The sequence below is a fragment of the Telmatherina bonti genome (genome assembly GCF_933228915.1).
Source record: "Telmatherina bonti genome assembly, chromosome: 22".
Lineage (NCBI taxonomy): Eukaryota > Metazoa > Chordata > Actinopteri > Atheriniformes > Telmatherinidae > Telmatherina > Telmatherina bonti.
Genome location: NC_136631.1, coordinates 24,034,684 through 24,052,461, shown reverse-complemented (window position 1 = coordinate 24,052,461; position 17,778 = coordinate 24,034,684). Strand labels below are relative to the sequence as shown.

At 38.4% G+C, this 17,778-nt stretch overlaps 1 protein-coding gene across 1 annotated transcript in view; it reads right to left on the bottom strand.

Moving 5' to 3' along the window:
* Window positions 1–17,778, bottom strand: part of mta1 (metastasis associated 1) — a 38,631-nt gene that overhangs the window by 13,599 nt on the left and 7,254 nt on the right. Inside the window, exons 2-4 of the mRNA XM_079262728.1 lie at window positions 15,790–15,857; window positions 12,047–12,140; window positions 437–563 (exon numbers count right to left, since the gene is read on the bottom strand). Coding sequence (XP_079118854.1) covers window positions 437–563; window positions 12,047–12,140; window positions 15,790–15,857 — 289 coding nt within the window. The remainder of the gene's footprint in view (window positions 1–436; window positions 564–12,046; window positions 12,141–15,789; window positions 15,858–17,778) is intronic.

Sequence of the window (17,778 nt, the reverse complement as noted above, 5' to 3'; positions counted from 1 at the left end):
TAAGGCATATATATATATATATATATATATATATAGTTGCACAATTTACTTTAATATAGTATAAGTTACGTTTAAAGACAGTGCCAGCTTTGCTAAACACAATTATTCCTATTAGGATCAAATCGGACTGGTTATTACTTTTAAGTATCCAAGGAACCATTAGGCATTTGTTGCTTTAGTTTATTCATCAAAAGTAGGTTGACTACAAGCATGTGCTCATATTTTCCCAGCAGATTTTTTATTTAAAACAAAACTATATCTCATATTTGAAAGAAATAGTTTAAAAAAAAAAATCCTCTTTATTAAAAATGCGACAGACAAAAACAAAACGAAGCTAAAGTGGGTTTTAAAAGTTACAGACTTAAAACTCATAAGAAAACAACGACAATCTGAAAGTAGCAGCTGCTCTGATAGCAGTATGGTAACAGCAGCTTACCTGATGTGCGTGGCTGGTAAAGACTCCAGCTGGCGGGACAGGAACAGCTCTCTGTGTCTGAGCTGGTGTTTCTGTTTCTCAGGGAGATCTGCCATCTCTGGATTCTCCATCTCCTCCTCCAGCTCCCCTAGGTAGTGAAAGCGGTACAGGGTCAAACATATGCACATCAGATGAGCCAAAACAACGGCATCCACAGGGAAAACAGTGCAAATGCAAATGTATCTGCTGCTGTAGCTACACACATAGGTCTCAGGTGCACAACAAGCGGACGTAAAACACAAGGATGAACGCTTGATGAGCCGGAACAATGGAGTCCCCAGAGGCAGGGGGAGTCATGTTCAAGCTACATAGCGGTATTTAATACAAACCTTACAGATTTTATCTACAGAAACAAAGATAATGATGTAAGGTCTCAATTTTCTACCCTTCAGTGATGAAACAACAGCCTCAGTATTATAGCATGCATCCTAGAGACTCCCCATCATTCATTAATGAATAGATGCAGCATTAAAAACTTTTCCTTCAACCATTTTCTTCCCATTTTCATGTGCTACAGTAAGTTTACTGAAAGCACCTTTGATTTATATGTATACATGTGTATATACATTGCGCTGGGACATATGACCAAAATCTCATACCCCGATATGGCTCATTTTACATCCCCATAACGATATACATAACAATATAAAATTGTTTGTGTAATTTTATATCAGTCATCAGTCATTTGTCAGATGAGCTTGGCAACAGCAGCAGTGATCTCCTTCCACCTGCAGGAACTATGTCCGTGTGGCGTTTCACGGGTAAATGCCTGTTGCAGCGTTTGCGTCTGGAGTTTATTATGAGCGCTTTTGCCACCACTTAACGCTGCTTTTCTGGTTTTTGCTTATTGACTCTATGCTTTATTCTTTATCCTGATTCTTGTGCAGGTGATAAAATTACTTAGTCCGTTGTTGGGACTGTGAGCTAGTCTGTCTTTTTATATCCAAACCGCATCTATGAGACAGAAAATTCCCCTCTTTTATGAACAAGCTCATCAGTTTTGGTTGGCTGATCATCTTTATTATCCTGCTCTGAAACACGTCTGCTACCGTCTTTCTCCATGTTTGTTTATATATCGCAGCATGCATGCTGTAAAGCGCATCTTGAGGTAAAATACTGCCGTAAAGCACATTATCGTGGCGTAAACGATAGATGCTCATATGAAACGGCCAGCCCTATATATACATATAAATAAATAATATATATTGAATAACAAAAGTCAGATTATCCATTTGGTGTTTGGTTGTTGGGTGTGTTGTTGTATATTGACTGAGATAAGATATATCAATTTAATAACATGGATCTTACTTAAAAGTACAGAAAAATATATGAATTCAGAAAAATATATGAATTATTTGTGTTAAAATGTGCAAAGTAGACGCACATGCAGCTGATATGATGTTGGCAGAAATCTGCTGAACAGTGAAGATAGCTTTAAATGTAATTACATTTTAAAGATTTTTCAAACAGAGTTAGTCAAGAAATTAGAAATGAACTCTGACAGTAAATCTAATTAAGTTTCCAAACAAGTTTCTATAAAAACTAAATTTAATTGAGTTTGTAGCAATGTGTCGCAGAACAGAAGACTTGGGTAAAGAGGAGAAAGGGACACAATTCCAACAAAACAAGCCGAAAAATCATTTAGGAAATCTTTTTTCACAGTAAATACACTTCTAATGTAATCCTGGGCTATAATAAAAAACAAAATTTGTGTTTTTTTTCCCTTTTCCTATCAGACTACGTCAATTTCTAGCTTCACCTAAAGCAGGGATCCCCAATCCTGGTCCTCGAGGACCGGTGTCCTGCAGGTTTTCCAAGTGTTCCTTCTGGAACACACCTGACTCAGACTCAGACAAGCTTTGCACGTGTCTGCTAAATACACACTGATTTGAATCAGGTGTGTTGCAGCAGGGACACTTGGAAAACCTGCAGGACACCGGTCCTCGAGGACCAGGATTGGGGATCCCTGACCTAAAGGACACTGAATACCTGTTTTGGCAGGAGCAGCATATCAGTTTAGAAGTAAACTGCGCCTAATGCATTAAACTAGTGCAAGTTTTCCTTGAGTCCATTTGGTGTCAAACTTCTGAAGTCAGTGAGAAGAAGAAGAAGGTGTTACAGGTGATATTAGAACATTTGAGTCAGGAATGCATCTGAGTCATTCTGACTGAACAGATTTAGCTGGTGGTGGTGGGAAGAATCACTACCACAAACTCCTTTCCTCATCTGTGGATGAGGAATATGAAGAATATGGAAGATACAGCAGAAGCACTGAAACAAAGGGGTGACGATATTGGACAAAAGAAGAATAGAAAAATAAGACAAAATATGGAGTTGGGGGAAAGTAACAAGAGTGGTAAATGACTAAAAGGAGGCGTAAAACAACAGGGAATAAAGACATTGAGAAAGAGAGAGAAGAAAGAAAGGTGGCGATAGAGAAATCAGCAGGGCGAGAGACAGGCGGGACAAGAGGGAGAAAGACAGCCTGAGGAGAAGTGAAACAAAGAGTGAGAGAGCAGTCGGTACGTGCTCCAATTCATTTGGAGTTTCATTAGAGGAAGCGAGACAGAAAGTGGGAGACAGGGAGCAGAACAAAAGCAATCAAGGGATTTTCAGGAGAAGAGATGTGTGGCCAAAATCAATAAGTACTCCTTCGCTCCCTCACTCTGCCCAGCACTCAGCACGCAGCAGACACACTATCAGTGCCCAGGCAGAGCAGTGCACACACAAACACACACAGCATGAGTCTAACCCCATCCTACTCTATGTGACAGCAGTAAGTCATGAACAAAAACACATACAAAACAAATAAACAGTAAGCCGCACGCAACAGGATGAAAAATTACTTTTGAAAAGTATATAAAGAGAGTATAAGCTGAGTCAGTAATACACACATATGCATTAATTTCAGTGTTCAACTCTTTGGATGCAGTAAGCTAGATTAATAGAGCTAATGCTAACTAGGCAGGTGCTAAAATGATAAAACTTACACTGCAGTGGTGCTTTGTATTAATATATCCACTAAGAGCCAAGTCTTGTGTGGTAAAACTACTTCATTATGACTGTGCCCACAGTTCTCTACAGTGACAGAAGATTTATTTTGTGGTGGTGCGTTACATCACTGCAAGTTACATATGTTCCATAAATGTCACACACATCAGTAATTGCTATTGAGAAAGTATAAGAGAACATAGCTTCTTCATACAAAACAAGTATTCATCTGTACAACTATAAACTGCAGTGAACTTCAGCTACACACATCATTCAAGTCTGAAAATTACCAATGCTTTTTTGTCACATGCAGATAATTGTGATTAAGTGTGAAGGAAATGTATGTGTGCCATACAAATCATCGTAAATGTTAAACCACATTAAGATTTTGATTAATTTTACTTTTTTTTTTTTTTTTTTTTTTTTTAACTTGACGCAGATTATAGACATATACATTTTATAAACACTGCTAAAAAAAAATTAAGGGAACACTAAAGTAACACGTTGTAGATCTGAATGAAAGAAATATTTTTATTAAATACTTTGTTCTTTCCATAGTTGAATGTGCTGACAACAAAATCACACAAAAATGATCAATGAAAATCAAATGTATCAACCCATGTGGAAAAACACACTAAAGGCTGATCCAGCTTTGATGTAATGTCTTTTAAACAAGTTAAAATGAGACTCAGTAGTGTGTGTGGTCTCAGCGTGCCTGTATGACCTCCCTACAACACCTAGGCATGCTACTGATGAGGTGGCAGATGTTCTCCTGAGGGATCTCCTCCCAGACCTGGACTAAAGCATCCGCCAACTCCCGGACAGTCTGTGGTGCAACTTGCCGTTGGTGGATGGAGCGAGACATGATGTCCCAGATGTGCTCAATTGGAGACAGATCTGGGGAACGGGTGGGCCAGTCCATAACATCAATGCCTTCGTATTGCAGGAACTGCTGATACACTCCAGCCACGTGAGGTCTACCATTGTCTTGCATTAGGAGGAACCCAGGGCCAACCGCACCAGCATATGGTCTCACAAGGGGTCTGAGGATCTCATCTCGGTACCTAATGGCGAGCGCATTGGGGGCCGTGCGGTCCTTCCAAAGAATGGCCACCCCACATAATTTTTTTTATTTTACAATTTTTTTTTAAAAAATTTTTTTGTCAAAAATCTATACATACGTATATATTTATTTTAAATTTTCATATGTTCAGATGCCAGATGAAAAAGAAGTTATGTTTAAACGCGGTCATCATGCAATTTTTTCATGTGGTCTGGTGTTTATATGGTAGGGAGACAAGGAATAATTATCCCATCAACGCTTCTAAGTCAACAGATAAAGCCCAGAATAATTTGCAAAAACAAAAAATATTTTATGACATTATGGTAGATGTTGAATACACTAATGGCTAACTGCAGTTAACCCATACTACTGCCATCAGAGAAAATGTGAATTTCCTCAATAACGTCAAGACTATTCTAGGCATTTGCTTCATCTCGGTGTCTAAGGGTGTGTTTCCAGGGTCAAGGATTCTATGTTATACATTGCAGCTGCCCTAATGATTGAAAATGATAGTAATATTATCTTCAAGAATGTTAGCACGTTAACTGGGTGGGTTTTTGAGCCTTTGGGGGTTTTTCTCAAGCAAGTGACCCCATGATGTGGCAGAGGTCTGCACTCTGAGTGCTTGTAGTTTTTTATGAACTGACTTGTAAGAACACTGATTAGATCACAGTGAATTAGCCTGAATTGACTAAGTCTGTAAACTGTCCCTAAATTACTTTGTTGTGAATTAGTGCAATACAAATGAAGCTGAATTGAATTTAAATACATTTAACAAGAAATATTCTTTAAAAGATAAATTCCTAAAAATATGTGTATCGTTAGGTTTTCTGATTAAAAGTTTGATTTTGTGCTACAAAATTAGTAGGAACTTGAAACATGATTAGAGCTCTTGGGAGACGTGTTCTATATGGCCGGATCTATGAGTTCACACTTGCACACAAGCGTGCTAGCAGGATTACATAGTCTATCAGCAGGCTGACTCTTACAGTTGGCCTCTGACTGTGACTCCCAAAAGCAACTCAACTCCCCAACCTCAGTCCTCCTCCTCCTCCTCCCTCCCCTGAGTCAATCTCCTGGAAATGCACCCACACCATACTCTCTACAAATTGCTTCTCCATCTCACCTGTCCCAGCCAATTATCAATTATTGATGAATGGGTCGCCTTACGGGGCTTGGAGACAGAGAGGGGAGGTAAGAGAGAGGAAAGAGCAGGACTGAGGGTGAGCTGAGGAGGGGAGGGGGAGAACTGTAGACCACTATTCCTTAAAGTGAGTACACCTCTAAGAAACAGTGTTAATGTAGCTGCAGACAGTTACAGAAGATTCACTTCTAATTATTGTTGGTTAGAAAGAAAATGACAGTTTACTTACGACTCCCATTAAATGTGTGAATAGAAAAATCAATGGCATGATGTGATGTGTAATCTGTGTTACAGTTTAAGCGCTGCAGTTTTCTGGACAATTTACAGCCTTTCCTTCCTATAGGCGACTGGCTTTTTACATTTTAACAAAAATCAAAACTACCTGTAATCATACCCAAACGGCTGTCAAATAATCAATACCGAGATAAATGCTCTGCAAGTCTACCTCCTTGTATTAAATAAAGCTTTAGATTTATAGGCTTAACACTCCAGATAGACATGTTTGCCAAGTCAAAAATGAATCTTAGTTTTTTTGGATTATGGATGTCCTTCCACATCACTCATGTGCACTGTGAACTTTTGTTTTCCTCCCCATTGGCAGCACATTCCACACAAGACTACGAAACAAGAAGACCATAGTCAGGAAATAAGACAAGGTAGTGCTGAAGTGCTGAATTTTTTTTTGCTGTTGGGATAATAAGGGATGTCTGCAACCAATGGAAACTTTCCTGAGGGCTTGTCCTTGAGCTGAAGTCACAGGAGTACAATTTTACATTAGGATACAGTCCAACATTTTATCCCAATTGAAAATAAAAGAATTAACTGAAAGCAATAAGAAGGAACAATCATTACTTAGAGATAAATTTCTGACCGGGTGGTTTAAATGGATTGTTTACACTAAAACTTGAAATAGCAGTGACAGAGAGCCATGACACCATACAGCCAAATACACCATGTACACAAAATAAGCCAATATTTGTTAAAAATGGGAATATACGTAAAAGAAACTAGTCAATTCCATCAGTTTTAAACAGAAGATGAGAAAAGTTTATGTTCAAGCTCAGCTGAGGCAAACATCACTGTGTTCACATTGAGTCACATTGTCACAAGCCATGTGTCATGACTAGATGCATGCTTCTCTCTACAAGTAGCAAAATGAAATGGTTTTATTTCAGTAGGAAGAAAAATGCTCCAACACAAAGCCAACAATGTCAGGGAGTTTTCTTAAGCAACCAGGTCATGGTTTCTTGACAAAGCTGCTGTTGTTGAATTCTTCAAATGTATGTTGTGCTTTAAGCATCACAAGTTGAGTGTGATTCTGTCTTATTACACTCAAAGGAGGTCAGACATCGACAGCACCAACATCTCAGAGAAAAATGGCTTAAGGTTGGGTATAAAAGAAAGAAATTATACTTCAGATTGGGCTGCTCGATTATAGCAAAAATCATAATCACAATTATTTTGACTGAAATTGCAATTTCGATTATTTAACATGGGTTTTTTTTTTTTACATTAAACTGTGACTTTTAAAAAAAAAGGTCTTTAGGTTTCCACATATTTTAGAAAACAAACAAATAGCATGAAACTTTGTCTGACAAAGTAAATACTGATGTAAACTGAATAGATAAATATAAGGATTTTACTGGATTTAAGGAATGCTGCGCGTCGTGGTGTTCTCGACTCCGCGTCGGGCATTATAACAGTCTAGTTGTTTAATCCGCTTTTACCATGGTCCCACACAGTAAATATTTAATTTGTATTTCTTTTCTACAACATATGCTGAAGTATAGGAACAATTTCATGTTGGCCTCGATGTACGTTTTATGCCAAACAACCGCTGTCAAGCGACAGCGCATTTCTCTCATTCACCTGTTAAAAGACAGCTGATCTGAACCAGCTGATTAACGCGTTGCTATGGTAACGCCCCGTAACAGAGGGATATTATAGTGATTTAACTCGCCAAATTACATATGTGTTTAGACGAAAATTGCCAGTTCTCACTGACAATGGTATAAACTATGTTTAGGTGAACTTCCACAACCTACTGCAGTTATTCTACATTGACCTGCAGCCGGAGCCGACTGAGACTGGCCGTCTGGGAGTGCTTTAGGACGGGAAAGGTTCCTGCTGCTCGTCCATTACAGTAACTGGAGAACAGTATGTGCCTTCAAGTCAGTCGCCAAAATACCAGAAAAGTCTCTAATAACTCCAGTAAAAGTTGCTAGATTTGTCGCTTTTAACAATAAAAGTCGCCAGATTTAGCAAGAAACTCGTCAAGTTACTGAATGAAACCAAAGCGGCTGTGGGAGGAGTTTACAGCACAGCGCTGCAATGCCAGAGACGCTCGATTAGCAACTGAAGACAGCAGGAGAGGAAACTGCAGAGAGAAAAATAATCGCACCCTTTTATTTTTATGATCGTTGAAAACCCAGATCGTAATCGAGATAAAAATCTGATTAAACGCCCAGCCCTAACTTCAGATACCAGATGACTGGGATTATTTGTGCCAACTACCTCTGAAGACTTTATTTTAATATCAATATTCTCATTTTAATTTAAATATTCATCCACTTTTCCTCCAATCTGTTATGCATGCAGGTCACATTGTTACTTTCTCCACATCAAATATAGATGCATGCATGCCATCCACTGAACACATGTCAATCAGGATGTGAAGACTGAGTTGTAATTTACATTATTAGCAGTTTGTGAAGTGACATGTACATGGTAATGGTCTGATCCCCCTACTTTTGCTTTTCCCACTTGAGTTTAAAACACCTTTAAAATCCCATCAGCTTTAATGTTCAATAAGGTATATTTTGCACAAAATACAAACATTCTGCAACACGGAAAATTTATTAGAATCACATTAAATCATTCACAAGTGAAGGGAAAAAATATTGATCATTGCATCAAAGAGCGAACGTTGTGCTGGGAACACGTGGTCCTGGACATTCTGCTACACTGTGGGGAGTCTTGATCTGCAGCAAACAGCAAAACATCTAAGCACTAGCTTGAAAACATGAAAAAATGCTAATGGGATCAGACTTCTCAATCACTCCTGCTCCCAGTCAAATGAGGTATCCAGATGAACACTGCAGAGCAAGCCTGATCTATAGACCTTACCCTGCATCCTAAAAGACCAAAACAAAACACAATGGAGTTCTAATCATTTGAATACATCTCCCTATCACTATCATGTGGCTTAAATCTTTTGTCAGATAAAAACTCAAATTGATTTTTTGAGGAAATTATAAGAAAGTGTGTCTCCATTAGGAGCTCATTCAGACTACTGCACCAGAGTTTGAATAGCATACCAAATGGATGCCAGTGCCAACCTTAATCATGCTGCTGCAGTGCATGCTGCCATGTGTGATTTCCTGGCGCAACCTAATTTCTCAATCCACATATTGAGCGCTTGTTAATATTTCAACATATTTTTTTTTCTCTTTTGCAATTTTAAGCAACAAATACAACGCACAATTTTGATGTAAAGTTACCCTCTCCTTTGATAAACACAGCAGATTTTATATGTTTACAATATAAAAAAGGCTATATGAAAGGCTGGGATGCTGTGCAGCATGAGATTCAGTGAGACAAATTCAGTGAAGGATTTGGTCACACACGGCATGTCAAATAAAGAGTAGCTTTATAAATGCTAAAATAGGCCGTTTTCACACTCAAGACTCATGTTCTGTGAATGTATTCGACATATTCTGCAAAAGTTGAATGAAAGCACAAAAGAGAGATGACAGGTTTATGCCTCTCTATGAGAATCCAGTGGCTATAACTGGACCTTCCCGATAACTAGTTTAACTGCTGCTAATTTTGTAAATCATCTCACAGAGAACATTGCATCTATTGTTTATGGGAGGAAGGATCTACATCTCAAAAGTAGGAAAAGATTTGAGTCATGGCAAATTCAAGTGTGTGAAAGGAGGAGCTACAGAAAAGTAAAATGCCAAGTCTGCCACAGAGGTTGACTACTCAGAAACCCGCTTCACTCTCAGGGGAGGGACTAATACTGGAGCTGGAGGCCTCTTTAAGGGAGTGCTCCAAAACCTCTGTAAGCAAAATATTTGATCAATGACTCACAGCAGACACACATGAAGAGACGCTGGTTTATATGTGCACACACCACAATCATTCTGTAACCGAAGTGAATTAAGCGTACCCCTACAGCAAGTGCTTTGACAGCGCCTAGAGCTAACAACTCAAGTCCATCATGCATAATAAGTGCAGACACAGATCTACACTCACATAAACATGCATATGCACACATGCGCTAAGAGAAAGTACGCCTGCAACTAAAGTAATGCAGGCAGGATGTAGCCCACACCCATGTGGTGCAGAGTAATTCTTGCCATTCATTTCTATTCCAATATATATATGATGTAAATGTCTGGACACCCCTTTCCTAAACAGTCACTGGCACAGCTTCGCAAAAGCCAAGATAATTCAAACAAATATCACTCTACACCAAGACTAAGCTATTTGCATCAGTTTATGTGCAAGTAGTTCAAAGTACTCCATACATTTATTTTTACCAGCAATGCAATTGCGATTATTAACTGAATATTCACATATAAATGGCAAAATATACGCAGGATGCAAAGAAGAAAGATCTATAGAAAATACCCATATTTCACGCTGTGGCATTATCCCAAACACCATGAGAACAAACTCCTTCATGAGGAAGAAGTTTATTCAAAAGCGTTTGTCAAAAGTAAATAGCTTGAAACTGGAAACAAAAATAAAATAGAAAAAATTTTAAAAAACTGCATAAATGAAGTTGAAGCAGCACAATCTGAATGTAAAGGGACACATACACACACATGCATGCACACACAGACTAAAGCTTGTTACATCCTCCACGAGAAGGGAGAACTTTTTTCTTGTTCTCGCGCCCCAAGAATAAAATGAGTTTTTTGTAAAACTCTGAGAAGTGTGATTGGTTGGACATTTGAGGTGGGCGTGGTTAACACAGAAAAACATGAAGCGGAAAGTTGCCGTTTCGCTGTTGCAGGTAAATCTTTTTGATAAAAGAGCTGATCGCGGTGGTGAGAAAGCACGAACATTTTTATAACCTGTGGTATTAAAGCACACGGACGCAGCCGTGTGCACAACCTGTCCTGCTGCAGACGAAGTTGATCGTTAAATAAGAAGTAACTGGGTTTCTTGCACTTAAAGGCAGACATCGCTGCCCGTAGTGATCCCTCCCATGTTGCAGACAAAGTTTCTCATGGAGAATAAATGGATGTGCTGAAAAAGAATGTTTTTCTTTTTCTTGCAGCCTTGAGAGCAAGAACAAAATTCTAGCTTCTCGTGGAGGATGTAACAAGATTAACAAGCTGATGCTGTGTGGTCCAACCAAACAAACAATTCTGGTCTGTCACAAATGCTTCACTAGGTCTCTGCGGACTCTGTGGTTTAGATTCATACTTGTATCTGTGCTCATTCGAACAGGTCACTTGGTATTTTCTCAGGCTCACACATAGACATACTTAAAGTTTCACTCCCAAAGAGCCAACATTCAGTCTGCCACACCCAGTCAGATTACAGCAACTAGTCTGCTAACCTACAAAAAAGGATGGCAGCGTTACTAGCATTAATGCTACTCCCAAACTCAAAGCTGTGGTAAAACAAAAACCAATTATTGATAGATTTAAGTTTGATCTTTATTTTGTCAGTGGCTTTATAATATAAACTTAATATATGGCGTATTATGCTCTTTCCTTCAGGCACCGTGGAGCAGCTCTCTGACAGCATCATTTCCAATCGACCACTTGGGAGGAGACCAACAGCCTGAAAGGCTGCAGCCTTTACTTAACTATGATTCAGTCTTTCAAAAATGTGTCTTCTGCAAAGTCATCTTCTTGGACCTGTCACACTAGCCCTCACAAGCTGTATTTCCCCTCACCTCTTTTAAATCCCTGTTTGATAGCCTTGCTCTCTGAGCAACAAGCTCGAACCAATATCAAAAGAACAGAGCTCAGCATGAGGTCGGGACTACTCAAAAGTCTCCCAGCTGAGCCAGATAACAAGGAGCTTGCAGGAAGATTTGGAGGACAGCAGCACATTTAAGTGAAGGCTACACACCAACACTTTCAACAGATAGCACATACAAAAGTCTGGACCAGAAAGCAGTTTAAATTTTTATCACTTCTCGATAATTCTATAAACAAGCTCTATAACCAAGCTACATAACATGCAGAGCTGTATTTTTCAAGTAACTTGCTGGATTAGATGCAAAAGCTCTACAATTTTGCAGTGAAAAACAGATGTAGACAGTTGCCCAAAAAAACGGTTTTATGCCGAGGGTGACGTGTTTCTGATGCCTGATCTATGCAGGCGGGTATGGTTGGTTACTCACTTGCGTGTTTGTCTGCCAGAGCGATGAGTGTGCTGGAGATGTCCCTGCGACGGTAAAAACACACCACTTTGGCCTCCACGTTCCCATTGGCTGTCTGCAATCCAGAGACAAATCGGCGTTACCACGGCAACAAGTTGTGCCACACACAAAGCCCTAACACATGCAGGGTGTACACACAAATAAAGAAGAAACAAATGAGCTATGGATAGATGGTTTTTTTCCTTTTTTCAAAGAAACTTTGCCTGAAAACAAACAGAATTAAAGCTATTATGTAGCAGCAATCTGGACAGGATGTAATCCATAAACTTTTGTTTTTTCAACTACATTGTTGTGATGTTGAACTGTATACTTACATACTCACACATGAAAAAGGAAACAATCAATGTCAAAAGACTTAAAATATGCTCTCAGCTTTTTCTCTGAATACCAAAAATATATACAAAACGCCCAAAACATTTTTATACTTTTAAGTTATTAATTACTAAATAATACAAACTTTTTATTTCACAATAAAAAGGTTACAGTATAAATGGATCATTTACACCCATATATCAAAGATAAAATTTAACATTTCTGGTCAACAAAGAAAGTGAAGAAGACCATGAGATAAAAAATAAAATAAAAAAGACAGATTTGGTGCGCAAGAAAATCTAAACAGAGATCAGCAAATCCTAACTACATGGAGGTCAAATAATACAGTAAAACTATAAAGCAAGCAAACAAAGTATGCTAGAATTGAAAATTTAAATTCATTAATTTTTATATGTGCATTCAAGTTACATGCAAGCCAACACTTGTTCTGCAGCCAAACAAAAGCTGAGGAGGCAGCAAGGTGATAAAAGAGCAACTGTAAAACATCAAGTAGATCAGGCAGGAAAATTATATGAATAAGGAGGAAAGAAAAGTAAAAACTAAGGGTGGGACTCAATTTAAAATATTAATTTATTACAGCCTTTGTAATCACTCAATCTTGATTAATCACATTTTAATCACATAATATTTCCACCAAAAAGCAACCTTTTATTAAAAGAAATTTTTAATGGATGACTAAATAAAAAAAAATACAGACACAGGCTCTATTAATGTCTGGAAAAATACATTTCATTTTAAAACAGCAAAAAAGACTAAATATCCCGGGCCAAGTTAAATGTCATTTTTTTTATTCTCTAACAGCTTCTGCTGTTCTCTAACAGTCTACAACCTGTTAGTTATTTCAACATTTTAAATGTTTCTGTCCACACTCCTCTAGACATTAATATATGACAGCAACCCAGACTTTATTGTGGCTTCAGTCTGGTCATGCAGCAGAAGTGATCACCTCCTGTTCTGACTGCAAATTGAAGTTGGATGGTGTGTGAGCAGCAAGCTTCTTGTGTGTTCTTCTGAACGAGGGAGGGGGCTTACGCAGCAGCCGCTAATGGAGAGTAAGCAACATTACTCACCAAAAGTCTCCAATATCACCAGAAAAAGTCTCAAGACGCATTAATCAATCACTTTTTTTTTTTTTTTTTAAATAAACTCAGAGGGTCTGAAAAAAAAAAAACACTAAATATAGTACCAAAGTTACTAAGTTAGTAGGAGGTCTACCGTGTTCACCAGTATATTCAGTGTACCAGGAAATTGTGCACTGACAAATGTTCCAGGATTTAACATGTTAATTTTTCTGTAATTAATCAATTGTAATTAAAGATGTAAAACCATTTCTGATGAGGGCACAGCAAGCTGTGTGGTCTACATATGTGGTAGAATTACACACTTAAGTTTTGTTTTTCTTTGCTTTTAATCAGGAAATCCCTGGTAGCTCAGACTGCATCTCAATGAAATGATTATTTTATTACAATTGTCCGATGAAAAACTATTGAGGACAAAAAAATCCATCTTTAGTCTGGACTGGTCCATTGCTAAAAAAAAATTTAAAAAATTTCTGTTTGATTTCTTGATTTTAAAAAAAAAAAAAGTTTTTTTAAACAACATACAACATTCTTGACCTACATGTTTCTCTTAAGACTTGCAAACTCAGCTATAACATTTCTGGCTTTAAGCAGTTGGAAGTTGTCAAATTCCCCCCCTTGCACCTCCATACTTCCCTAACTTGTATCTCAAACATTACTGAGTAGAAACCCAAACGTCCCAGAGGAACACAGAGACTGACAGTGACAGGCAGAGTAGAAGGCTGACTTTAAGATCTGTGTCAATCACATTAAACAGTCTCCATATTATCCAGCTCTGGCCTGGATTACAGGACAGAGAACTGGAGACAGAGCCAGTTTAAAGAGACTTTTAATTATTCTGTTGATTAGTTTAGTACAAAATATCTGTCTAAACTTTACCGTTTTATTTTTTTTTTAGCAGCAATATATTTATATCTGAACTACACTGTTAACAGTAGTTCAATCGTATTTTACCTGATGAGTTCAAAATAGTAACTTATTAGGGTATCAAGAGTCCAAGTTCTCACATCATTTATCATTTCGATTGTCTGCTTGAATACTAGCTTTTGCAACTCAAAGTTGAAATCAATAAAGTACATCCATCCCATCTCATATGATGGGAGATTAAAAAGTCACTTATATATTATGTATAATGATAATAATAATCAAAATGACAAAAAGTCAGAAAAGATTATTTTAGTCCATTTATTACTAGCTGTTCAACTACCTTCTTAACTGCATAATAGCAAAAACATAATGTGTCCCAACACTGTAAAGGAGAAGGCCACATCCGCCTTAAGGTTTATTGTAAGACATTTAAATGTGACATATAAAACTGAAAAGATAAATAGTGTAATAAAGTTTTAGTAGACTAAAATCCCATCCAATATGAGTGTTTGCATCTGGTTGGATTCCAGCATCTCCACCACTGCAGCTCTTGTGGGATGTTCTCATTCTGCAGTGGTTAGGGCCCATCAAAAGTGGTCCAGTGAAGAGAAACAGGGTCACTGGCAGCCAAGTTGAACAATGTACATGTGGAAAGAGGGTGGGCTTATGTTGTTTGATCGAAAGGAAGAGCTACTGTAGCTAATAATGCTAAAAAGTACTGATTAAAACAAAGGTGTCAGACACACAGTGCATTACAGTTTGTTTCATATAGTGCTTTACAGCCACACACTGGTCAGGGTGCCCATGCTGACCAGTGCAAACTGTCAAAAGCGCCTTCATGGGCATTTCAGCTTCAGAACTGGCCCATACAAAAGAAAAATGTGACCTGGCTTGATGATTCTTCGCTAGGAAACCCTGGGTCCAGGCATTCATGTGCTTGTCACCTTGACACACACCGCTTAGCTACAGACTAAGAACGCCTGCTTAATGGTTTTTCCATGACAGCAGTAGCTTCCTTCAGCAGGACACAAACGTTGTTTAAAAAAAATAGTCAGAGGAACACAAATATATGGATATTTTGATGTGTTTACTTGTCCCTAAAATACTCCAGGTCGGTCACATTGAGGATGTGTGGGAAATGCAGAATATATTAGTCCAGACCAAGGACTGAAAGGTGACTGATACGACAGCAGCGCTAACAGCGCACATACCACAAAGGGCTATGGCTGTTTTAGTGAAAGAATGGGGGCCCTACAGAATATCAAATGATGTAGTTATAATGTTAATGACAGCTGATGTGAATTTTGCAAGGCTGTTAAAAGTGGAATAGAAGAGGGACTCCAGAGTGTGTTTGGCAGGTGGAGAAAGAATCACAAACATATGATGTAAAATGGTGTAAATATTCAACCTTAGCCACCCACTCACCTTGTTCAACTCCTCTATCCTCCTGATCAGCAGTGGGTTACTGGATGAGTTCTCAAAATAAACATAATCTGCAGAGGAACAGCAAGAGGGAAGAACAAAAAGAGAAACAGAGGAGAAGAGAAAGAAAAGTTTAAGAAAATAAAACCAAAGAAATTTCAAACAACATTGTGAGGGCAGGCAAATATACAAACCGCCTTCCTTCGCCATCATGAAAGCTTAACTTATTAACAGGAAACTTCAGCAGACACATGTGCAACATGTTGGTTTAGCTTGATTGGGCCAATTTAATGCACAGTAGATCCTTTTGTAATTGGGAAGTCTGACTAAATGAGATGCTGACGCGTTAATTCACACTCATACACGTAACAAATCTGGCTCTCCAAACCTCCAATTCGGTTTGCAAACCCTGCATTTTCTCAGCTCTCATGCTTTCTTTGTCTTATTGCTCCATTCATTCTCCCCCTGTGTGGTGGTGTTTGCATGCACAGTGTGTCTGCATTTGTGTGGGTGTGAAAAAAAAAGAGACAGCACAAGTTTTACTGTTTGTATGTGTGTGCTTGTGTGGCTCCTGGCGCCACTCCAGGCTCATTGGAGGCTTAGCTCTCACCAGGATGTCCCCACAAGCCCCGGTCTTGGTAGGGTGCCTGGTCTTAGCCCCGCATGTGTTTTGGCTGAGTGCTGCCAGATTATACCCCACACTTGGTAAGTTGCCTGATGCTGAAGCTATCCTCTCATCACCCTGAATCTGTCCTTTCCCATCCCCAACAACCCCGCCACCTCTTCTTGGCCACGGAGGTCAGAAATCAACTGAAATTCCACCAGTATAACCAAAACAATACACAGACTTTTGCCTTTATTTCCTGTATTTTACTAAATCCAACAAAAACTGGTTCAGGCATGCATCCATCAGGTTAGCACACTCATGATGTGCACTGACATCTAAAATAGCTTGCATTACACTTACGTCCAAAATCAGAGGAAAGATCCACATACATTTTCCATTAAAGTAACCATTCCTAACTTTTTGCATGTGTGTATTTGAGTGTTTTTTGTTTGTTCTTCACCACAGTTCTTAAATAGAGTCATGCTGGAAAAAGACAACTATTCTAAATGAAAAGAAAACAGATAAATCTCTCAACAAATATTGTCATAGCTGTGAAATCTTCATTTACTTAAGCAGTAATCATAATTGGACCTAACAAATGTGAGATCTGGACTTGGATGCAGAATATTCTAGATTAATTGACTAGTCGTTCAGAGAATATATTATGAGATGTTGAATAAATGCCCACAATTCTCTGGAACCAAAGATTCCAGAGAATCTTTGAGATACAGACTCAAATGGCACCGACTGAAGGCAAAGAAGCTTCTCTTATGATTCTATAATTAATAAAATCTTCTCACTGAAGACGCAAAGATCTTTGATCATTTCTTTAAAAACTAAAACAATTAATCCATTATTGATTTTACATTATTCCACTGAAGCCATACCTCTCTACTTATGCTCCAAAGTTATGTCAAACTTTATGGCCTGATGCCTTCCTGCTATTTTATGGTCAAATGGTTGGAAACACATGTTCATCTTTTAACAATAATATTAAGCTATCACATATTGCGTTTGTAATTGGAAAAACACAGCGCATACACATGATTTAAGCCAAAATGGGCGATTTCTCAACTGAAGACAATCTAGTACGTTTAGTAAGAAATTCCTCGCTGTGGAGCTAAAGAACAATGAATTCCAGAAAGTTGTCTTGTCAAGGATCATATCATGTGTGCAACTGGAATCCCTCTGAGGTGGAAGTCAAAGGGATAAGAGGACGGAAGGCTACAAAATATTAGCTTTAAGGAATAATTATAGTCCCCTTTTGCACCTTTGTCTTTTAGCTCTACTACTTGGACTGCGTTGCAGCTTCTCTTTTGCAATTGATGGCATAAGCCATGTGTTAACAGCACAAATCTACAAAAATGCTGTATGCTGACAGTCTC